Below are 17,876 nucleotides of genomic sequence, written 5' to 3' on the forward strand. Positions count from 1 at the left end.
AAATTTTAGCTCCCACTTTGTAATATTATATTTTTTAAGCATATTTCACTCAAAAGGAGAAAAACAGATACTCCTACTCTTGATATATTACGAAGGACTTTAAATGTGACTTATTTAATATAGAGTATAATAGCTATATAACAACTGAAATGTACATTGGCGTTTGTAAAGCAATTTATCTCCAGTAGTGTTATAATAGTCCTCTGTGACAATACTTAAAGCATATTTAAATATATGTTTTAAAATATATTCTTTCACAGTATAAATATCACAGCCAGGCGTGTCTGACAGCGTCATCATCACATTCAGGGACACTCCCCCTGCTTAAAAGGTACTCACCCACATCTTTACATCAAAGTATCGCTGTCTGATCCGGTGATGAGTATGTGACGCTGACACAATGAAAACGTCAATGCAGAGGCAAACAAATATGATTGTTGGTAAGTGAGACTATTTCACAGTTAAGACAGGATTCGTTTTAAAAGAAACTTCTTGACATCAACAATCAGCAGATAGAGTTTAAGGATCCTTAAACAATAGATACAAAGTTGCTAACTTGTTTCTTTCTTTATTGTTCCTCATTCAAAGTAAAATACAGAAAAGAAATATTAAAATCTAAGACAAATTGTGTGTCTCCCATGTAATAACAAAATGAGCTTAAGTTGTATGTATTAGCATAAAAACTATATAATATCTACTATACTGTATCATGTACCAATCCAATCACTGAGCAGAATTAATGAACCTTTTTTTATGTCAATATTGATTTTGTTTCTTATTTTATATTTCTGTTGTTGTTGTTTTTTAGTTGCCTGAGAAATAATTGAAGAAAGTGACATAAAGTTATAATTTTCTGTCTTTCATGCAGTTCTGCTGCTGTGTGCTGTGGTGCTGCACAGCTCTGAAGGTGTGGCCGCGCAGAATCAGGCCTGCGTACCCAATCATGAGGTGAAACTGACAGAATACAAGATAACTATGTTATGATAAAACAATTCAAATGAATCATTTAAATATGTATTGGTTTCTGAGTTACTGTAGGTGTAAGGGAAACTCTGTGGTTAGCTCCAGTGAACGTACATAGTAGGTAAAATAAAATGTGCATGAATTGATATAGCTCCATAAACACTACCTTAAGTTAGGTCTGGATTCAACCTAAAGTGTCAGAATTTACAGATCATAATGCTATGTGATGTTTATTTTTATAAAGCAGGTTTGTCAAGGTTTTTGTATCCTTTAGTCACTGCCAATGTTTACAATATACAGGACCATATGAACTAAAGATAAAGATACTTTTGATGTCTTTTAGAGCACAAACACTAAAATGGTGTCACTCAGAAACAGAAAAACAAAACTGCACAGCAGCAAGAGGATGTAAAACATCTGAGAGGGAAATAGCACACACTTGACTGAATTCACGCCTGTTTTATTTCTCTTTATCTGTTTGAGGTCTTTCACTTCATGTGTCATTTCACGATAACCTTTAAAACCAAACACAGGACAAGTTTTTCAATGTATCATTTTAAAGTGAGAGTAGGAAAGGTGCTTCAGTTTCAGGGTCCTTGTATTGTGCACGCTGGCTCACTATCACACTTACTTGGTCACTTAAATAGAAGAGTGTATTTGTTAATACTATTAACTTCTGTGCTAGAAGGACAAGTAAAGACAACTATTTATGAATACAAATATTTAAAGTTGGATACAATTTTAGTAAAGAGTTGCAGAAAATAAGCTTCCTCAATGCATTTTATATAATTAAAAACATGTAGTAATTACTCTTATCATGGTTATAAACCTTATATATTTGGTATAAACAAAATCTTTTCCATAACTAACGGGGTCATGCTACTACACTCAATGTTTTTCAATGCAGGATGGTTAAATGTATGTTCTATCTTTCAGGTGTCATGTTTCGTGCCAGCTGACTACCTGAACGCGTCCGGCCCTGTCAGCGTAGAGGTGAGTGTTGGTAAGAAGCTCATCATCTCCCTGGACAACTTCACTGATTGCCCCGTCTGCCAGTGGATCAAAGGAGCAACACCAGTGCTGACGGTGTAAGTGAATATCTGTGCATCTTTAATTGGGCATAAATCCTCCTTTAAGGGTTAAACCAAGACTTTTCCCTTAAACCTCAACAGAAATGAGAATCACTCCATGGTCCTGCTGCCACTCTCTGAGACGGATTCAGGGGAGTACATGCTGAGCTGTAACACCAGCTCCTCCATGACTGTGTCCCTCCATGTCATGAGTGAGTAGAGGGTTCAGTCAACACTACAGGCACACACTAGACTTTCGTGCTGTTTAAAAGAGGTAATAAGACTTTGTTAACAATTAATATTTCTCTAGAGCGTCCCTCAAAACCAAACCTGACTCTGGACCATGTCGATGTCATAGGTGATAATCCTATATTCAAGTGCATTTCTGAGGGATATCCAAAGCCAACAATAAAATGGTCTGGGTAAGATTACATACATTTGTATGCATTCATCAGATAATGTTTAAATTTCCTTGCAAACACTAAAATCTTATAGTGTGTTAGTCTGACAAATCTTGTTTCTCCTTTGTTTGAACAGAAACGTTGATGGGACAGTTTTTCCTGCAGACAGCAGACGTACAGGAAGCACAATGACAAGTAGTAAATATTATGATAAGGGAGCTATGTGCTGTGCTGCCAACGCTGAAGGACAAGAGTGCTCCCAACTGTATGACTATGGTAATTGAAGTAATGATAAACATTGTACAAACAATTTATTCATAGTAAATAGGAAAAAGCTCATTGAGTCTTTTCATTTCAGACGTAGAAACTGACGTCATGAAAGAGGATGAGGTTTCTAATGTGACCGTGAGCCCTGGTCAGCCTTTACTGCTGCGCTGCAGAATAAAGAAGTATTGGCCGCCCAATGCAGTGTGGGATATAGGCAACAGAACAATGGATAACAGCACATTAGAGTGCTCTTCCACTGTCAGAAAGGAGGTACTGTTATTTCACATCGACTAAAACTAACCCTCCATTTTAACTCTTCTTAAACTGAGTGTCCACCGCTCTAATCCTCCTTTTTGTCACAGATCTGCATCAAAAATGACGCCTTTCGTCAGAGTTTGATGACCTACCTGTACATCCAGTCAGTCAGTGTGGAGCACCGTGGCACCTACACCTGCAGGAGTCCCACAAACAAAACTAAGTCTGTCTACATTGATGTCAAGGGTAAGTAGATCTAATGTAACTTTCTCTTTGTATGTGTGGTCATTTCAGTTATTCCACATGTGCATGCGCTGATTTCATTCCTGTGTTTCCTCAGCTGAGGGTTTCCTCGCTTCCCAGCTGGATGGGAGCAAGATCCTCCCAGCTCAGAACGCATCCAGCTCGTGTCTGCAGGCCAATGTTTCCTACCACCCCGTGCTCCAGCACTGTTACTGGGAAGCTCCTGATAAGACTGTGACTAGATGCATCAGGGACACATGGGTGTCAAAACACAGGTAGATGCATGAAGAGATTTTAATATAGCATGTGGAAAAGCCTCTCCATGAGCATTTATAGATTATAAGAATGTGTTGTTTTATGAAAGAGATAGGACTTTTAGATGGTTTAAATGTGACGCTCTCTTCTCAGGACAGTGAAGCTGTGTGATCATCTCAAATCTGGAGATTATAAGTTACATTTGGAGGCTGGAGGACAAAAAGAAACCAAGACTATATCAGTGTGTGTTGTGGGTAAGAGAGATTAAGGATGTTTCTTTCTCATATTACGTGTAGACGATTATATTTTTAACGGTGCACTGACTTTCTCGCAGACACACCAAATTTCAAATTCAAGCCTAACGTGGCTAACTTTTCCATCACCTTGGAGGTCGCGAGTCTTGTGCCAGCAAATTACACCTGGATGTCTTGTTCTTCATCCAATGACAGGTACGCTAACTGTCCGATCTGCTCAGGTCAAAGGGCACAGCAGCCTTGATGTGCACTCTTCACATCCTTCTCTTTGTCTTACAGCGATTGCGACATGGACTCTTCCTGGGCAGAGATCCCACTCGCCTCTGGAAGAGACACGGACTTCTCCTGTAACAAGACGATCAAAAGCTCTCTGCACAAAGACCTCATGGATGGACAGAATTTAAGGTTCTGTCTGACGAACTCAGTCGGCTCCTGGTGCCAAACCCAACTCTCAATATTCTTCCAACCTTCTTTCCAGGAGTCCAGAGGTAGAGAGAGCAAGTTCACATTACAAAGTCATGAAATTAAATCACCTTTGGATGACTGTGTGCAGAAACTCACTGGTGTTTCTGTTTGCAGGAGCTCCAGATGATGACAATGACAAATTGATGCTGCTGAAAATAGGCAGTTTGCTTCTGCTGATGGCTTTAGCCGCAGTTAGCGTTGTGCTCGTGTACTTTGTGAAAAAGAAGGTATGTATGACACAAAAACACATGTACATATACCGGACACACCGAACACACAAGAGGGTTTGACCTTTTTTATGTTTCCATCAGAAACCCCTGTATCAGTCGCAGCTTCAGATAATCCAGATGGTTGGACCCAACGACAACGACTACATCTACATCAACTTCAAGGACTTTGAGTACAACCAGAAATGGGAGTTTCCCAGGGAGAACCTGGAGCTAGGTACGAGCTACACCAGGCCTAAGCTTTGAGACCAGACTAAACAGTTTTAAAGAATTCAAATACTTCACTTAAGAACCAATAAAACGTTAGTACTCCTGATGGCGCGTGGCTCAGTTGGCAGGTATGGGATTATACTGTTTGTGTTCCCTCCAGGTGAGGAGCTTGGCTCCGGGGCTTTTGGCATGGTGGTCCAGGCCACAGCTTACGGCATCAGCAAGCCTGGAGTCTCTCAGCAGGTGGCCGTCAAGATGCTTAAAGGTCAGTGTTTGTACTGCAAGAGTGAGACTCAAAATGTTGTGGAGGTCAGTTCTGGAGCTGATGTTGTGTATAACCCTTCAGAGAAACACCAGACTGTGGAGAAGGAGGCTCTGATGTCCGAGCTGAAGATGCTGACTCACATCGGTCACCATGCCAACATTGTTAACCTGCTGGGGGCGTGCACAGACTTAGGTTAGAGACGTTTATTACACACAGTCTTGCAGGAATAGTTACGATTGATGACAAATACTGTACGTGAAACACCTTATATTGTCTTACAACCACATAAATGTGTGTTATAAACCATTAAATCCCTATACAGTGCTTATAAATGCTAATAGAGAGTAGAAGGTTGTCGCTAATGATTAATAATATTTCCCACACAGGACCCACATACCTGATTTTCCAGTACTGCTGTTATGGAGATCTGCTGAACTACCTAAAGAAGAACAGAGAGCGCTACCACAAGTCTGTGACTGATGCTTTCAACAAGGACCGCTTCAGCAGCCTCTACCACAACCTGCAGCCCAGGAGGAGCACCAGGTGGGCAGGGCAAACATTACTGAGAATAAATTGTGGATCAAACATAAAGTGTGTGAAGAAAATACAGGCATGTAAATTGAAATGTTGTTCCCCAGTGAGCTCGACTCAGCAGTGGTTGACTACCTGCCCATGTACCCGTCCGCCACTAGAGGGCAGGAGGACATCGCTCTGCTCTCCCTCAACTCAGGTCACAGAGACAGCTTTGAAGGTGAATAAATACCACCTGAAGTCAGAACATGCATGTTGTCCGACTGATATATTGACCCCAACAGCTCATTGCACTGCAAAGAATTGATCTTAAGCTATCTTTGCAGAGTCAGTGATCTTTGAAAACCCAGATGACCCTGCAGAGGACCTGCAGACCCTGACCTTTGACGACCTGCTCTGCTTCGCCTACCAAGTGGCCAAAGGCATGGAGTTCCTCTCCTCCAAGAACGTAAGAGACAAAAGAACATGGTGTTAATTTACAGTTACAGTTAAATACAGATGTTTAATTATACATTGGGTGTTAGTAGAGTCCATATCTTATGTACTGTCCTGTCTGTCTGCAGTGTATCCACAGAGACCTGGCAGCTCGGAACGTGTTGGTGACAAAGGGCAGGCTGGTGAAAATCGGAGACTTCGGCCTGGCCCGGGACATCGACAATGACTCAAACTACGTTGTGAGAGGAAATGTATGTCAGTTATTTTAAGTCCCTCTCTGTTTCCTAACCTTTTCTATCACTCCCTTAAACATGACAAGTCTGTGCTGTCTGTCAGGTGCGTTTGCCGGTGAAGTGGATGGCCCCGGAGAGCACCTTTCAGGGGATTTACACCATTAAGAGTGACGTGTGGGCTTATGGCATCCTGCTCTGGGAGATCTTCTCGCTCGGTAACACACTTCATGTGCAGTACATTGAAAAAAAACACAAATCCTGCTCAATGATTAACACTGACTGTCTGTCTAACTGTTGGGTCTCAGGTGTGACTCCGTACCCAGGCATGAAGGTGGATCACACATTCTATTCAATGATTGAGAGAGGATTCAAGATGGAGTGTCCTTACTACGCCGACGATTCTGTGTAGGTGTCTTCTGTCTTTATACAACCCTGATGTTTCTGGAGACACAGTGTTTGAATACTGAAGTCATAATGCAGTCGATATTTTTTATTACGTGTACTATAATGACAGTGAAGAGCAGTAAAAACAGTACAAGACAGTACAAATATACACACTGAGGGAGAAGATTTACAAGCACTATACTGTAGTACAATTTTTAGGTACTTGTTCTGTCCTTAACTTAAAGGGCCAGTTCGCCGATTTTCAATCTCAGTCCTATCATTAAGCTAATGCCATTATGGTAGGAAAAAAATGCAATTTGGCTCTGTGCCTTTGGAGGACGCTATCCGCTTCTCCAATGGGCCCTGGAAAACCTCCGCCAGACTATGTAAAACGTGTCATCTGGCCGAGGCCAGGGAGCTCGCTAAACTACACTTCCTCAATCTAGGACGCCCGCCTCCGATATCATGTCTCGTTCAAAATCATCAGGTTTGAAATGTAGACTGCAGACCTGAAGATTTTTTAGACGATCCACCAGTATATTCTCGTCGTATTTCGAATTCTGTACCGCTCTGAGCCATCGCCTGCAGCGATCAATGTCCTTGACTGGAAAACGTATTTCACTCCAGCGTCAGAGGGAAGGGCGCAATGCATGCTGGGTGTTGTAGGAATGTAGAATGGGCAAAAACACGAGTTGTTTGCACAACTTTCTTCACAGCTATGTCGCCAATTTAAAATATGATTGCTTCTATTGATTACAGAGAACACCAGCTTTGACTGACAGTGGCTTTTTTACAGGGGAGAACTGCTACCTAGAAGTGTTTATGGCGGTATTTTCTGCTACTTTATACGTCTACTTTAGTTAAGTTTAGAAGAAAATATTGACCTTCTGAGTGAACTACGTTAATTAAAAAACTTACTTTTATACCAAAGAAAATCCGTTTTGGTGGCAAAAATACTCTGCAGCCTTTTTTTAATGCAAATCAATCATAAAGCAAGGTTTCATTGTTTATTATACTGCAATCACATTTCTGAGTAAAACTAGTTGTTTTTTTTACATGTTAATATGTTTTGAAAACAGGCTGAACTTACTGCAGTAATAGATTTTTTTTCACTTGATTTTTGGGACCCAGTTATTACCTTCAATTTATGCATTAAATGTGGCATTTAAATTGTTCAATGTTAAAGCTTCTGTGAGGAGTTTTTCACTGGTTATGAAACAGGCTGAAATTAATTCTGATTACTCTATATGACCTACGAAAACAAACCAAACCATTAGCGACCAGATTGATTATTTTAATTATTTTTAATGCCTGAAACAGCTGGCGAGGGGTAGGTGTCAGACGAAGCAATAAAGTGCACGCTGCCTTTGTTTACATTTTCCAGGGCAAAAATTTTAAGTGAGTGATACATATGACTGTTAAAGAAAGCAGGATGAGATTTTTTTTTTTTAAATCCACCACTTAAGCATGTACAGGACAAAATCAGCAGAAAGATAAGAGGCACGGCTTTGTCCACAGGGGGCGCCAAAATCAACACAAACTGAAATATCCTCACAGGAGCTTTAAACTGTTTAGCTGTTTTTAGTCCACAATTTAACTACAGAAAAGGACTAAAAAACTGCATACACATATCAGTAATTGATATTATTGATATTGATATTTTGCTGAACTTAATTACACTTTTAAATGACTGCGTTGGTAATTTTAGGTGAAGGATGCCAGTACTTCTCCCAAATCTTTAAAATGTGTTAATATTTCATCCTCTTTCCTCATGACTGTCTTCTCCAGGTACGACATGATGTGTAAGTGTTGGGCTCTGGACCCCTGCAGTCGGCCATCTTTCTCCAAATTGGTGGGCTTCATGTGCGACCAGCTGACAGACAGAGAGGAGAAGGTAGGCCTGTTTTTGTCATCTTCACCTCTGCTGATGGACAGACGTGCAAACATATAGTAACTGATCTGTAAGCAGCAGCTTTATCTGAGCGTATTCCTCTTTCAGCTGTACCACAACATGCTCGATCAGACGTCCAGCGACTACATGAATGCAGCAGCTGTTTTGGACATTTCCGCATTGGCAGCACAGAACGAGAAGAAGACGCAGTCGGTCGGTGACTACTGTCAAACCCAACTGACTGAAGAGAGCAAAGCAGCTGAGGAGAAGCTGCTGAAGCCATGTGATGCGGAGTGATCACCTGTCACTGAATGCATCTTAATCAAACTATTATATCTAATTTTATAAGAGTTTATTTAGCACTTCTCTTCTAAATGTTTTCTCAAGAGCTCTTTGTATTCTATAAATGTGTTATAACAACATTTTGAGTTGCACTGAATTATATTTTCACTCTGGCAATATGTGTTTTTGTTTTTATCATGCAGCTAAAACTGGAAAACAGGTTACATAAAGGAGCTTAAATATTCTCAGGACTACAAATGTGTCACAGGCCTATAGACATGTAAGCTTAGGGGGTTAAAACATCTCCATAGGGCCGATATACTGCTGAAACTATGAATATTTTAACTATGCAACTAGAAACATTTGCCTTGAAGTATTGTTGTGCAGGAAATTGTAATAGTACTTATTGTGTAGTGTTGTCTTGTGTCAGCAGCTATTACTTGCAGATTAAACCACATTTTTGTACATGATAATATATTTTTCAAAGCTTTTAGATATTCCAAAGGATTTTTGATACTATTTTTGTACGAGTTTAAGCATTATCCCTGCAATAAAATGTACTTTACACATTTAAGTTTTAAAACGTGTCTGTTTGTTTGTTTGTCAGATTGTCAGACTAATTTCCAGAAGGCCCAAAGAGAAATAAGGAATCAGTATTTAACATGAATAGAGAAAAGAAAAGCAGTTGATCTGACAAAGAAAATATTAACTGGCCACTGGGGCTGTTTTTTTTCTCTGTCCAACAGTGCATTGACCCTTTACGCAAAGTTTTGTCCGAAGGTCAACAAGCGCTGCCTGTGCAACTTTTAAAAACGGTCCCTGCATGAACATGGACGTCGCCACAGTAAATGCTCTTCCTTACGAGGATTTTGTGAATATTTTCGGCAATGTGGTGGAGAAATGTCCCATTATCACAGCAGCTGTGTGGTCGAGGCGTCCATTTGTGAGCCTGGCTGCTTTGGAGACAGCAATCGGTGAATTCATCGACGCTCTCCCAGAATCAGGTGAGACACAGACTTAAATCTTTTTTGTCATATTTACAAGAATAAGCGCAATAACGAGATTCCCGATGTGTCCAGGGAAAGAGGGGATCCTCAGGTGTCACCCTGACCTCGCGGGAAGAGACCTCCAGAGCGGCACCTTGACCCGGGAGTCTCGCGAGGAGCAGGCAGGAGCCGGGATGGATGCCCTGAACTCCGCGGAGTCCTCGCGCATGTCCCGGCTAAACGACGAATACAAGGAGCGCTTCGGGTTCCCGTTTGTCATCTGCGCGAGGATGAACGACAAGGCGAACATATTACGTCAGCTGTCCGAGCGTTGCCAGAACGAGCGCGCGGCGGAGAGGGCGCGCGGCATCGAGGAGGTGAAGAAGATATGCCGCCTGCGGCTACAGGCGCTCGTCCTCTCTGACGCTCCCAACAAGTTATGAACCTGCATTTTTTTTCTGTTTTTAAAGATTTGTTCTCAGGCCTGAATATGCTGTGATATTTACTTTATTACAAATTAATTTTGTGTGTTATTCATCCATTATGCTGCACAATGAATTATTAAGACAATAAAATAAGTGTATCGTTAATTCTTAATTACAACTTTACATGATATCTATTACCTTATATACAATGGAGCAGTCATATTATAGGCATATGTACATTCATAAACTACTTTTAACATAAGTTGAAAAAAAAGCACTGTAAGACATGATTATACCATGCAACAGTTTGTGCAAGTGAATCCACTTTTCTGCCTCTAAAATGGGATAAAAGTAGGTGGACTTTGCATACGTGGTGACCTGGGGAAAAATGTCCCTTCAGTCCAGTAAATGACACACACTGGTATCCAATAATGAGGCTTAAGGTGGTCCTTAAAGTTCACGGCCAGTTCCTCCAATCTTCCTAAAAACACAAATCCTCAGACCGCGCCTCCTGCAGGTCTATGCGGGCTCTCTGGGCCCGGGAGCGGACAGGGAGTGACGGTTCAGGGGGGAAACAGGGGGTGAGGTGGTGTGAGGTCCGTTCGTGGAGGACACCCCGCCCGCGGCCTCCCCCTGGTCCCCTGAGGTAATAGAGGAGTCCTGGTCCGGGTCGGCCCCCCTCGCCCTCCTCCGGTCCTCCTCCTTCTTCCACTTCATGCGCCGGTTCTGGAACCAGATCTTGATGTGGCGCTCGGTGAGGCTGAGGGTGAGCGCGAGCTCCACGCGCCGCGGCCTCGAGATGTAGCGGTTGAACAGGAACTCTTTCTCGAGTTCCAGCAGCTGCGCGCGCGTGTAGGCTGTCCGCGTGCGTTTGTTTTCCTCGGTCTCTGCCATCACGTACGGTCCTAGAGACAAACAGAGATTTACTGACCTTAGAGAACATAAATGTAATTTATCAAGGCATTTAAAAGTTGATGAATAGTTTTAATTCGACTAAATATGAGGAGACGTAATTGGAAAATAAGCGTATTTACATTTTATTATATTTGTTTAACAGGAAGTGACTTTTGGGCCTTAGTATAGTGCATGGATTTTGACCACTCAAGCAGGCACCTACAAAAACCACAGTGCATATTTGTCTTATGATAACCAGTAAAATCAACATTTATTCAACTGTAATGTGACAAGAATTACGCAAGATTAGTCATATTTCCTTCATGGAAATTTGGAAGCAACAGGTGACATGGGGACATGCTGGAGCTGTTATATGTTCTCACATTATAATGAATTAAGAGTTATAATTTTGTGACTCAAGATTTAGATGTTGAATCAGGGATGGTTTGTATATGCTGTGATTTTTCCTCTTACGTACACAAAAAAACTCCCAGCTGTGTGTTAAACCCACAATCTAAAATTGAGCCTACTATATGAGTGATCAGTAGACTATTACAAGTATATCAACAACATAAAAGCAGGGTTGGCATAGATCAATGACCTTTGTTTAATCTTTCCTGAAGTATATTTTCAGGGGGAAAAAAACTGTGTTGAGAGTGAAACGTGAAAGTATTTTTCTTACTGGCTATAAATCCATCAAAACTCTTCATTTTCTGTGAAATCCTATGTTGCTATTGACGGTAGAAATACCATTCAGTCAAGGCACTAATGACAGATTTCCCCTTGACTTGAAATAAAAGGCCGTATTACAGCGTGATCGAGTTTGCTACAAGTTAAATATATAGTCATTGTGCTATTTATAGAAATGTATAGAAATGTACCAATGAAAGTGAGTGAGTGATCTTCAGGAGGCCTACACTTATATTGTCAATAACAAAACGGTGCGCACAATAATCCAAAGGTAAACATGGTGAAAAAAGAGGAAACGGAGAACGAATCAATTATTAAAATGCATCATTTTAAATAAGTGACGCAGAAATAAAGTTGTTTAATGGTCTTAAACTTTTCAAAAATTGGAGAGAAGTCTGAAAACGTCTTTTTATTTTAGCTGAAAAAAACTATTTGGTTTACTTCTTTCTTTTCCGGAGATACATTTTACGCATTAGTGAATTGACTTTAACTGATCCAGTATTTGTTGACGGCAGAGTTTAAGAATTAATTATTACTATAATATACTTTTTTGTGTTGTTACAAGCTCTGGTCTATCGGCATAAAACCGATTGTGGAAGATTTGGGTGTTTCAGCGAACTATTACATTCTAAAGTAAAGCCATATCTCAATCCGTATTGATGGTGGATTTGAGGCGATTAAAGGGAAATGTTCTCTTAACACGAACAGCCACATTTTTGACGATAAGACCTGATAAATGCCGGCGCTGACCTTCCGGGCCTTTCACAAACTGACTGACAGGGTAAACTGAAACACCCAGGATCATGTTGTTGGAGTCATGAGGCCTCAGAGAACGTCTGTTTAAACTTATTTAGAGCAGTGATTACAATGAAATCTCACTTCTCCAATCACTGGTTCTTATTATGATCTTAAAGCTATACTGATATTTTTTCAGGATTACCTGCCCACTGTCCCTTCCAGGTGTGTGAGTGAGATTTGGTGGTTTTCATCCAGGGGAAAGGGAGGTGATATCTGCTCTGCTCCCCCGTGTCTCCATACCCTGCAGCCGGCTGGTGTTGCTGCTGCTGGAGCCCCTGAGGGTGGTGGAGCTGGGGCACACCTGGATCCTCTCTTAAAGGTAGACCGTAAGAAGAGGGGTTGATGTCAGGAAGGCCGGCCGGCTCCAGAGCTCCCATGGCCGGCGGAGTGTAGACGGAGTGCACCTGCCTGCTCATGTAGAGGCAGGGCGGCGGGCTGTGGCTGTAGTCCTCCCCGTGATGGGATCTCTGGTAGGCGCAGGAGTCTTTAAAAACCTGGGAGGGGTAAAAATGATCTTCCCGATTCATGGCTTCCGAGGAGCAACACATATACCTGTACCTGTCTTCTGTCTCCGCGCGTGGACCTTTTGCTCCACCTGTCTGTGGCGCAACTGCAGGGCCCTCGCGGCTCCACACAGGTGTGTCACTCTGCCACCATGTGACCCAGCCGCGCCAAAGTCATTGGTTTCACTCTCTGCTCAAAACGGCAGACCTATACCCCCTTTAGTTTCCAGGATATTCTGCAGCTTGTGGGATTTTTCACTAAATTGAACAGAACGGCGCGTGAATCAATGCCACTCTGTCAACGTTTACCTGCACGCACCTGTGTTTGCACACAAGTGAGCCTGCACACACAGCTTAAAGAGGTCTTTCTTAGCCTGGAGAGCACTGAGGACACATGTTCCTGAAGCATCGACAATTTATATGGTTATATCTCTCCTCTGCACACTGATAAATCGATACGAATGGGCGCAAACATTGGTTGACCTGCGAGATAAGAGACCCGGATGGAGACACAGTTGTCTGGGAAACTCTGGTGAAAAACTCAGTGTATTTCCACAAGCTTTTATTCCTTTGTTCTGACTTTTAAAATGTACCCATTACACTCCTGTAAATGCGTCATTTAACACCATTTAGCGCGCGTGGAGGCCAAACTGAATGGTCCACGCGCGCAAAGGGGCCTCAGAGCGGGCCGCGGTCACAGCACTCTCGCACTGTTTGCTAGCCATTAGCATTTAGCAGGTGTGTGTTCGCCCCATTAAACAACAGCTCTCCTGTTAAGTCAATTACGTTGGAGTGAGCAACAGAACTCAATCAAGCGACGTGCGCGTGGACCGTGTCTCCACCACCTCGCGAGCTCCTCTACGCTTTAATGCAACATTTTGAACCTACGCCACATAAGAGTGATTTAACAACTTTTCATGTAAACCGTAAAAGACGAGGGGGCTTTTACTTTGATAGTGCGCATCAATACACTATTTGCACTGAGTTCTTCAAAAGCAATTATAGCTCTTTCCCCGGTATCTTAATGGGGCACTCAGCGGCGCAATAAAGTTCAAGTAAACCAATTCTATACAAATCACCCCCTGCTCTATGGCTTAATGGTGTTTATATTTGATCATTGTTTCAAAGAGGAAGGAAACAGTTAACCGACGCTATGCTGCACGACATGAACAACGTGATTTATGACGCATGAGGGGCGTTAAACGCATTTTAGCTGACTTTACACACGCAATATTCTGTGTAATGGCTAAAGCGAGGAGCAGAGCAGCTTAAATTTAACTATAATAGACCCCATGAGGGAGACTGACAGGTGCCACGTTTATAACACGCTCTGGATGTACATCAATAAAAGAGACAAAGAGATAGGAAAGATACAAACTGCATTACAACGCCTGAGCAAATGTCCACCTGTTGTCCTGAAACCCAGATGATCCCACTAAAACACGCAGACATTTTATAGGTACAGGTGATAACACTGTATTTTTATACACAACAGTCATTATTGCTACACTCTTATTGAATTAATCTGCCTGCAGACAACTTGTTCAACAGGACTCCACATGTAGGAGTGTCAAGAAAACAAGATTTTTTTTCACCTTTGACAAACGAACGCGTTTCTGATAGCCGGTATATACCTGTCAAAATGTTGGACAGGCAATAAAATGTGCTTACCCAGTGGCGACAGCAGCATGGCTTATGTAAACATTATGACCAGTGAATAATGACAGAGGAATGGTAATGATATTATAATTGAAACTGAACCCTATTCTACTTTGGGTGATAGAGAATTTCAACCAAATCAGGAGTCATGTGAGCGGAGAGGGGGCATAAAAATAAAGTTTTGTCAAAGTCCTGAGCTTAATTGTTTTAACTCCAGTTTCAAAAACAGTCTCCACTCTGCTCCATCAGCAGGATTAAACACTTAAATGAACGTCTTCTCTGCCTGTTTCAGTTTCAGTCATGCCAGCTGAACAGGGCAGCTCTGTGAGGTGTGTTGGCAGGTCAGAGATCAGTTTCAATGTGCTTCCAGTAGGAGGAGTGTTCTAAATAAATCAGAGTTCCTCCACTGGACAGAAGTCTCCACTCATGAAGCCTGTCTGTGTCTCTGTTCTGGCCGGCCGTCCCTCTCATGTCTCCGCTCTCTGTTGTCTTTGTGCCTGTAACTCCTCTCTTTGTCTCTCTCCTGCTTCTTATCTTTGTTATTGCAGCTGTCCCTGTGATGGTGTTTATGGTCTGTGCGTCCTCCGCCACTCCTGTGATCTCTGGGAGGTGTTCTGCTGCGGTCTCGGCTTCTGTCCGGGGAGTCGCTCCTCGTCAGGCGCCCTCTTGTGGAGGACTGTCCGGCTCTGGGCTCGCCGGAGCGCCGCTGCAGGCCGGTTGAGCGCAGGGTGTTGAGGAGGAAGCGCTTGTTGGTGCTCCGCAGGGGACACTTCAGCCTGACAGAGCAAAGAACAGATTACCATTTACCATCTGATATCTGACAGTGTGAGAGATAAGGCTAGACATCTTTCCATTTAAATGGCCATATCACAAACTAAATGAACAGATAGCTCAACTGACTATAGCAAACAATTTAACCTGGTTTAACTATGTCCAATTACAGATTCACCAATACAAAAATCAGCAACCAGGGAAAGTCAGCAATCTATAACAATATAGTACAACTTTGTAGAAACCCATGACGCCCATGCAAAAGTCATATGATACAGTGCTAACACATGAGCTCAATATAGAGATCAGTAAATGATTGTTGTCCAATGATAGCATGGAATTCTAGTTATTAAACTAGGGATATCATAACACACACTTTACAAAAACTAAAGATAGTCTTTTTTGGCTACTAACTACTACTGGGGTTGCTTAATGTGCTCCTAATATATAAATATGATCATTTTATGTGGAGCTTAAATGTGTTATCTATCAAGTATTTTGGAGTCTTAATTTTGGAGTATTTGCCCTTATTATTGAAGTATTATACAGTAAATGCATTTTTGTGAATCCCATGAAAAGTTATACACAATAGCTATTTAAGAAAAAGTAAATCAGACAAAAGCTCAGAAACAAGACTAAACTGTGCAGAGATTAAAATATAATGAAGTTAAACTCTGCACAAGTAGGTAATACACTCAGAACAAATATGCCCCCATTGCAAGTACAGCTCAACTGATAAGTAACAGACAAATGTCCACATGTGACTGACATATGCTGGATGATACAGACGACATATCAAACTCAGTACTCACCATCCTGCAGGGCCCATTGTCTCTGCTCTCACCCGAGCCCTGTCAGTCTCCTTTAGGAGCTCCTCTACTGCCCGCCTAGACAGTTAAACAACAACTATCAGTGTGAGTCATGTGAAGAGGAGAAGCTAAGGACAAAGATGGCACAAAACCTCAAGGGGGAGCCAAGGGCAGGATAATTTAATTACGAGAGAGAAAACAGAGTGATGCACAGTGTAAAGGAGAAAGTGAATCATTAGTGAGTGAATGAGGGACAGCAGCAGTGTCCCTGTTTGACCCGAGCTGCTGAATCAGCAAAGTCTCAGCGGAGGAGACTTACTGATATAGCCGACCTTTAACCACACAGCACAGGCATCTAATGGGAGCTGTTATCGTGGCAGGATTTCATTACAAACACAACACACTCGTCTCACAGAATACAACAGCTGTATACCCAAAATACCCATCCCTAGCCATGGTTACGGTTGCTAGCTAGCTAGCTATCTAAATTAGTGTACAATCAGAAGCTGTAACCAGAACTCATACACGGTAAAACAGCTACATACTTTTCCAGGTCGTTATCCTCTGCCATCGTGATGTATAACACGTTGCAACTTAATTAAATGACCAAAATCGATGGTTGTGTTAATTAGCGCAACATCTTTTTTTTGTTTACTTCTTCGCGAGGTCCTTCAAGCGAGGACCCGTCGTAGCTGTCATCAGCGATGCCTGATTGTTTCGAATAATTCTGCTACGCAAATACGTAAAATAATTACCTTGCAAAATAATTGAGGCGAAATGAACTACAACCCTTTAAATAGTACTTATTACCTTGAGGTTTAAGTTTGCGTTGTGTTTACCTGCACAGTTAAATCTCAAACAATATAAAAAAAGTGGTTTTAAGAGATGCCAATGCTACATCCTTAACAAAAATAAAAGTAGCATTTCCATGATGCTAGCTTTAAAATCCCCATCACCAATGTATATATAGGTAAGTATTTTATACAATTAGCTAAAAAATGTAAATGTAAAAGTACTAATTATTATTGATGAAGCAGCAACAAGTCAGTAGCATATTATTGATGACGTTGGTGGAGCAAAGCTTTACCACCAAACAATATCACTAGTGCAATCTAATCTGTAACGATAGAAACAGATTATTTAATTTAATTAAACAATAATTAATTAAATATGTTGATTTTATGCCTGTAGCCTATATATACATTGCTAAATCTTCAGAGTAGTAACTATAACAATGCACATAGTCAGACACATGTTATTGACATTCAGGACTGAAAGGTTGATTACCATTTTAACTGTCTTATCAGAAAATGAGTAACTCATTGCATCTATTAATGACGACTATTAAAGACTCAACTGCAACTCTACTATTATTGTGCAAGACCTTTAAGCATTACAACAGTACATGAAGTTCAACAAAAAATTGCCACATTGCAAGAAGTGTCTATAAAAAGTAAAAGATTCAACCATATCTAACTTAATTGTTCGTTAAAAAATATTTTTAACAATTGTACAACATTTTACATTTTTGGAATACCCTTATTTTACCTAAAAATAATGAGCGAGGGTTCAAATATGCAATTTTGGATGGTCTTTTTGAGCAGGCTGTTTGGAAGCAAACCCTGATTCTACCCTGGATTGACAGCCGTAAGCCCCGCCCATCCCCGTTGACGGACAGCAATGGGCGGGGCCAGCGCTGCCAAAGGCACG

The 17,876-nt window shown here is 41.5% G+C and overlaps 4 protein-coding genes across 5 annotated transcripts; 2 read left to right on the forward strand and 2 right to left on the reverse strand.

Annotated features, from left to right (window-relative positions):
- The first annotated feature begins 361 nt into the window (after nucleotides 1–361).
- On the forward strand, nucleotides 362–9,205 carry flt3 (fms related receptor tyrosine kinase 3). Of its 2 annotated transcripts, XM_069667230.1 has the most exons (24): nucleotides 362–440; nucleotides 869–948; nucleotides 1,900–2,051; nucleotides 2,136–2,245; nucleotides 2,344–2,455; nucleotides 2,571–2,710; nucleotides 2,793–2,971; nucleotides 3,064–3,202; nucleotides 3,297–3,474; nucleotides 3,608–3,708; nucleotides 3,789–3,903; nucleotides 3,988–4,196; nucleotides 4,288–4,400; nucleotides 4,485–4,617; nucleotides 4,771–4,875; nucleotides 4,957–5,067; nucleotides 5,262–5,418; nucleotides 5,514–5,626; nucleotides 5,733–5,854; nucleotides 5,970–6,092; nucleotides 6,178–6,289; nucleotides 6,380–6,479; nucleotides 8,247–8,352; nucleotides 8,458–9,205. In XM_069667230.1, the coding sequence occupies exons 1-24, from the start codon at nucleotides 401–403 to the stop codon at nucleotides 8,644–8,646; spliced, it is 3,039 nt and encodes a 1,012-aa protein (XP_069523331.1). In that variant the 5' UTR covers nucleotides 362–400; the 3' UTR covers nucleotides 8,647–9,205. The 2 variants fall into 2 exon arrangements, with proteins under 2 accessions (XP_069523331.1, XP_069523332.1); XM_069667231.1 differs by lacking the exons at nucleotides 362–440; nucleotides 869–948; nucleotides 1,900–2,051; nucleotides 2,136–2,245 and adding an exon at nucleotides 2,288–2,307 and having other exon boundaries at nucleotides 2,392–2,455.
- Nucleotides 9,206–9,460: 255 nt separating this feature from the next.
- On the forward strand, nucleotides 9,461–10,158 carry urad (ureidoimidazoline (2-oxo-4-hydroxy-4-carboxy-5-) decarboxylase). The gene is made up of 2 exons (XM_069667776.1): nucleotides 9,461–9,635; nucleotides 9,711–10,158. Exons 1-2 carry the CDS (start codon nucleotides 9,461–9,463, stop codon nucleotides 10,058–10,060), a joined length of 525 nt encoding a protein of 174 aa, XP_069523877.1. The 3' UTR covers nucleotides 10,061–10,158.
- A 352-nt stretch (nucleotides 10,159–10,510) lies between these two features.
- On the reverse strand, nucleotides 10,511–12,972 carry pdx1 (pancreatic and duodenal homeobox 1). Its single transcript, XM_069667663.1, has 2 exons — nucleotides 12,567–12,972; nucleotides 10,511–10,947 (listed from the first exon to the last, which is right to left on the reverse strand). The coding sequence occupies exons 1-2, from the start codon at nucleotides 12,970–12,972 to the stop codon at nucleotides 10,562–10,564; spliced, it is 792 nt and encodes a 263-aa protein (XP_069523764.1). The 3' UTR covers nucleotides 10,511–10,561.
- A 1,354-nt stretch (nucleotides 12,973–14,326) lies between these two features.
- Nucleotides 14,327–16,821, reverse strand: LOC138596119 (protein POLR1D). The gene is made up of 3 exons (XM_069667723.1): nucleotides 16,712–16,821; nucleotides 16,170–16,244; nucleotides 14,327–15,362 (listed from the first exon to the last, which is right to left on the reverse strand). The coding sequence occupies exons 1-3, from the start codon at nucleotides 16,735–16,737 to the stop codon at nucleotides 15,011–15,013; spliced, it is 453 nt and encodes a 150-aa protein (XP_069523824.1). The 5' UTR covers nucleotides 16,738–16,821; the 3' UTR covers nucleotides 14,327–15,010.
- Between the last annotated feature and the right edge of the window lie 1,055 nt (nucleotides 16,822–17,876).

This window comes from Semicossyphus pulcher, unplaced genomic scaffold (genome assembly GCF_022749685.1).
Source record: "Semicossyphus pulcher isolate SPU_LCO1_2020_fin unplaced genomic scaffold, fSemPul1.0.p SCAF_18, whole genome shotgun sequence".
Classification (NCBI taxonomy): domain Eukaryota; kingdom Metazoa; phylum Chordata; class Actinopteri; order Labriformes; family Labridae; genus Semicossyphus; species Semicossyphus pulcher.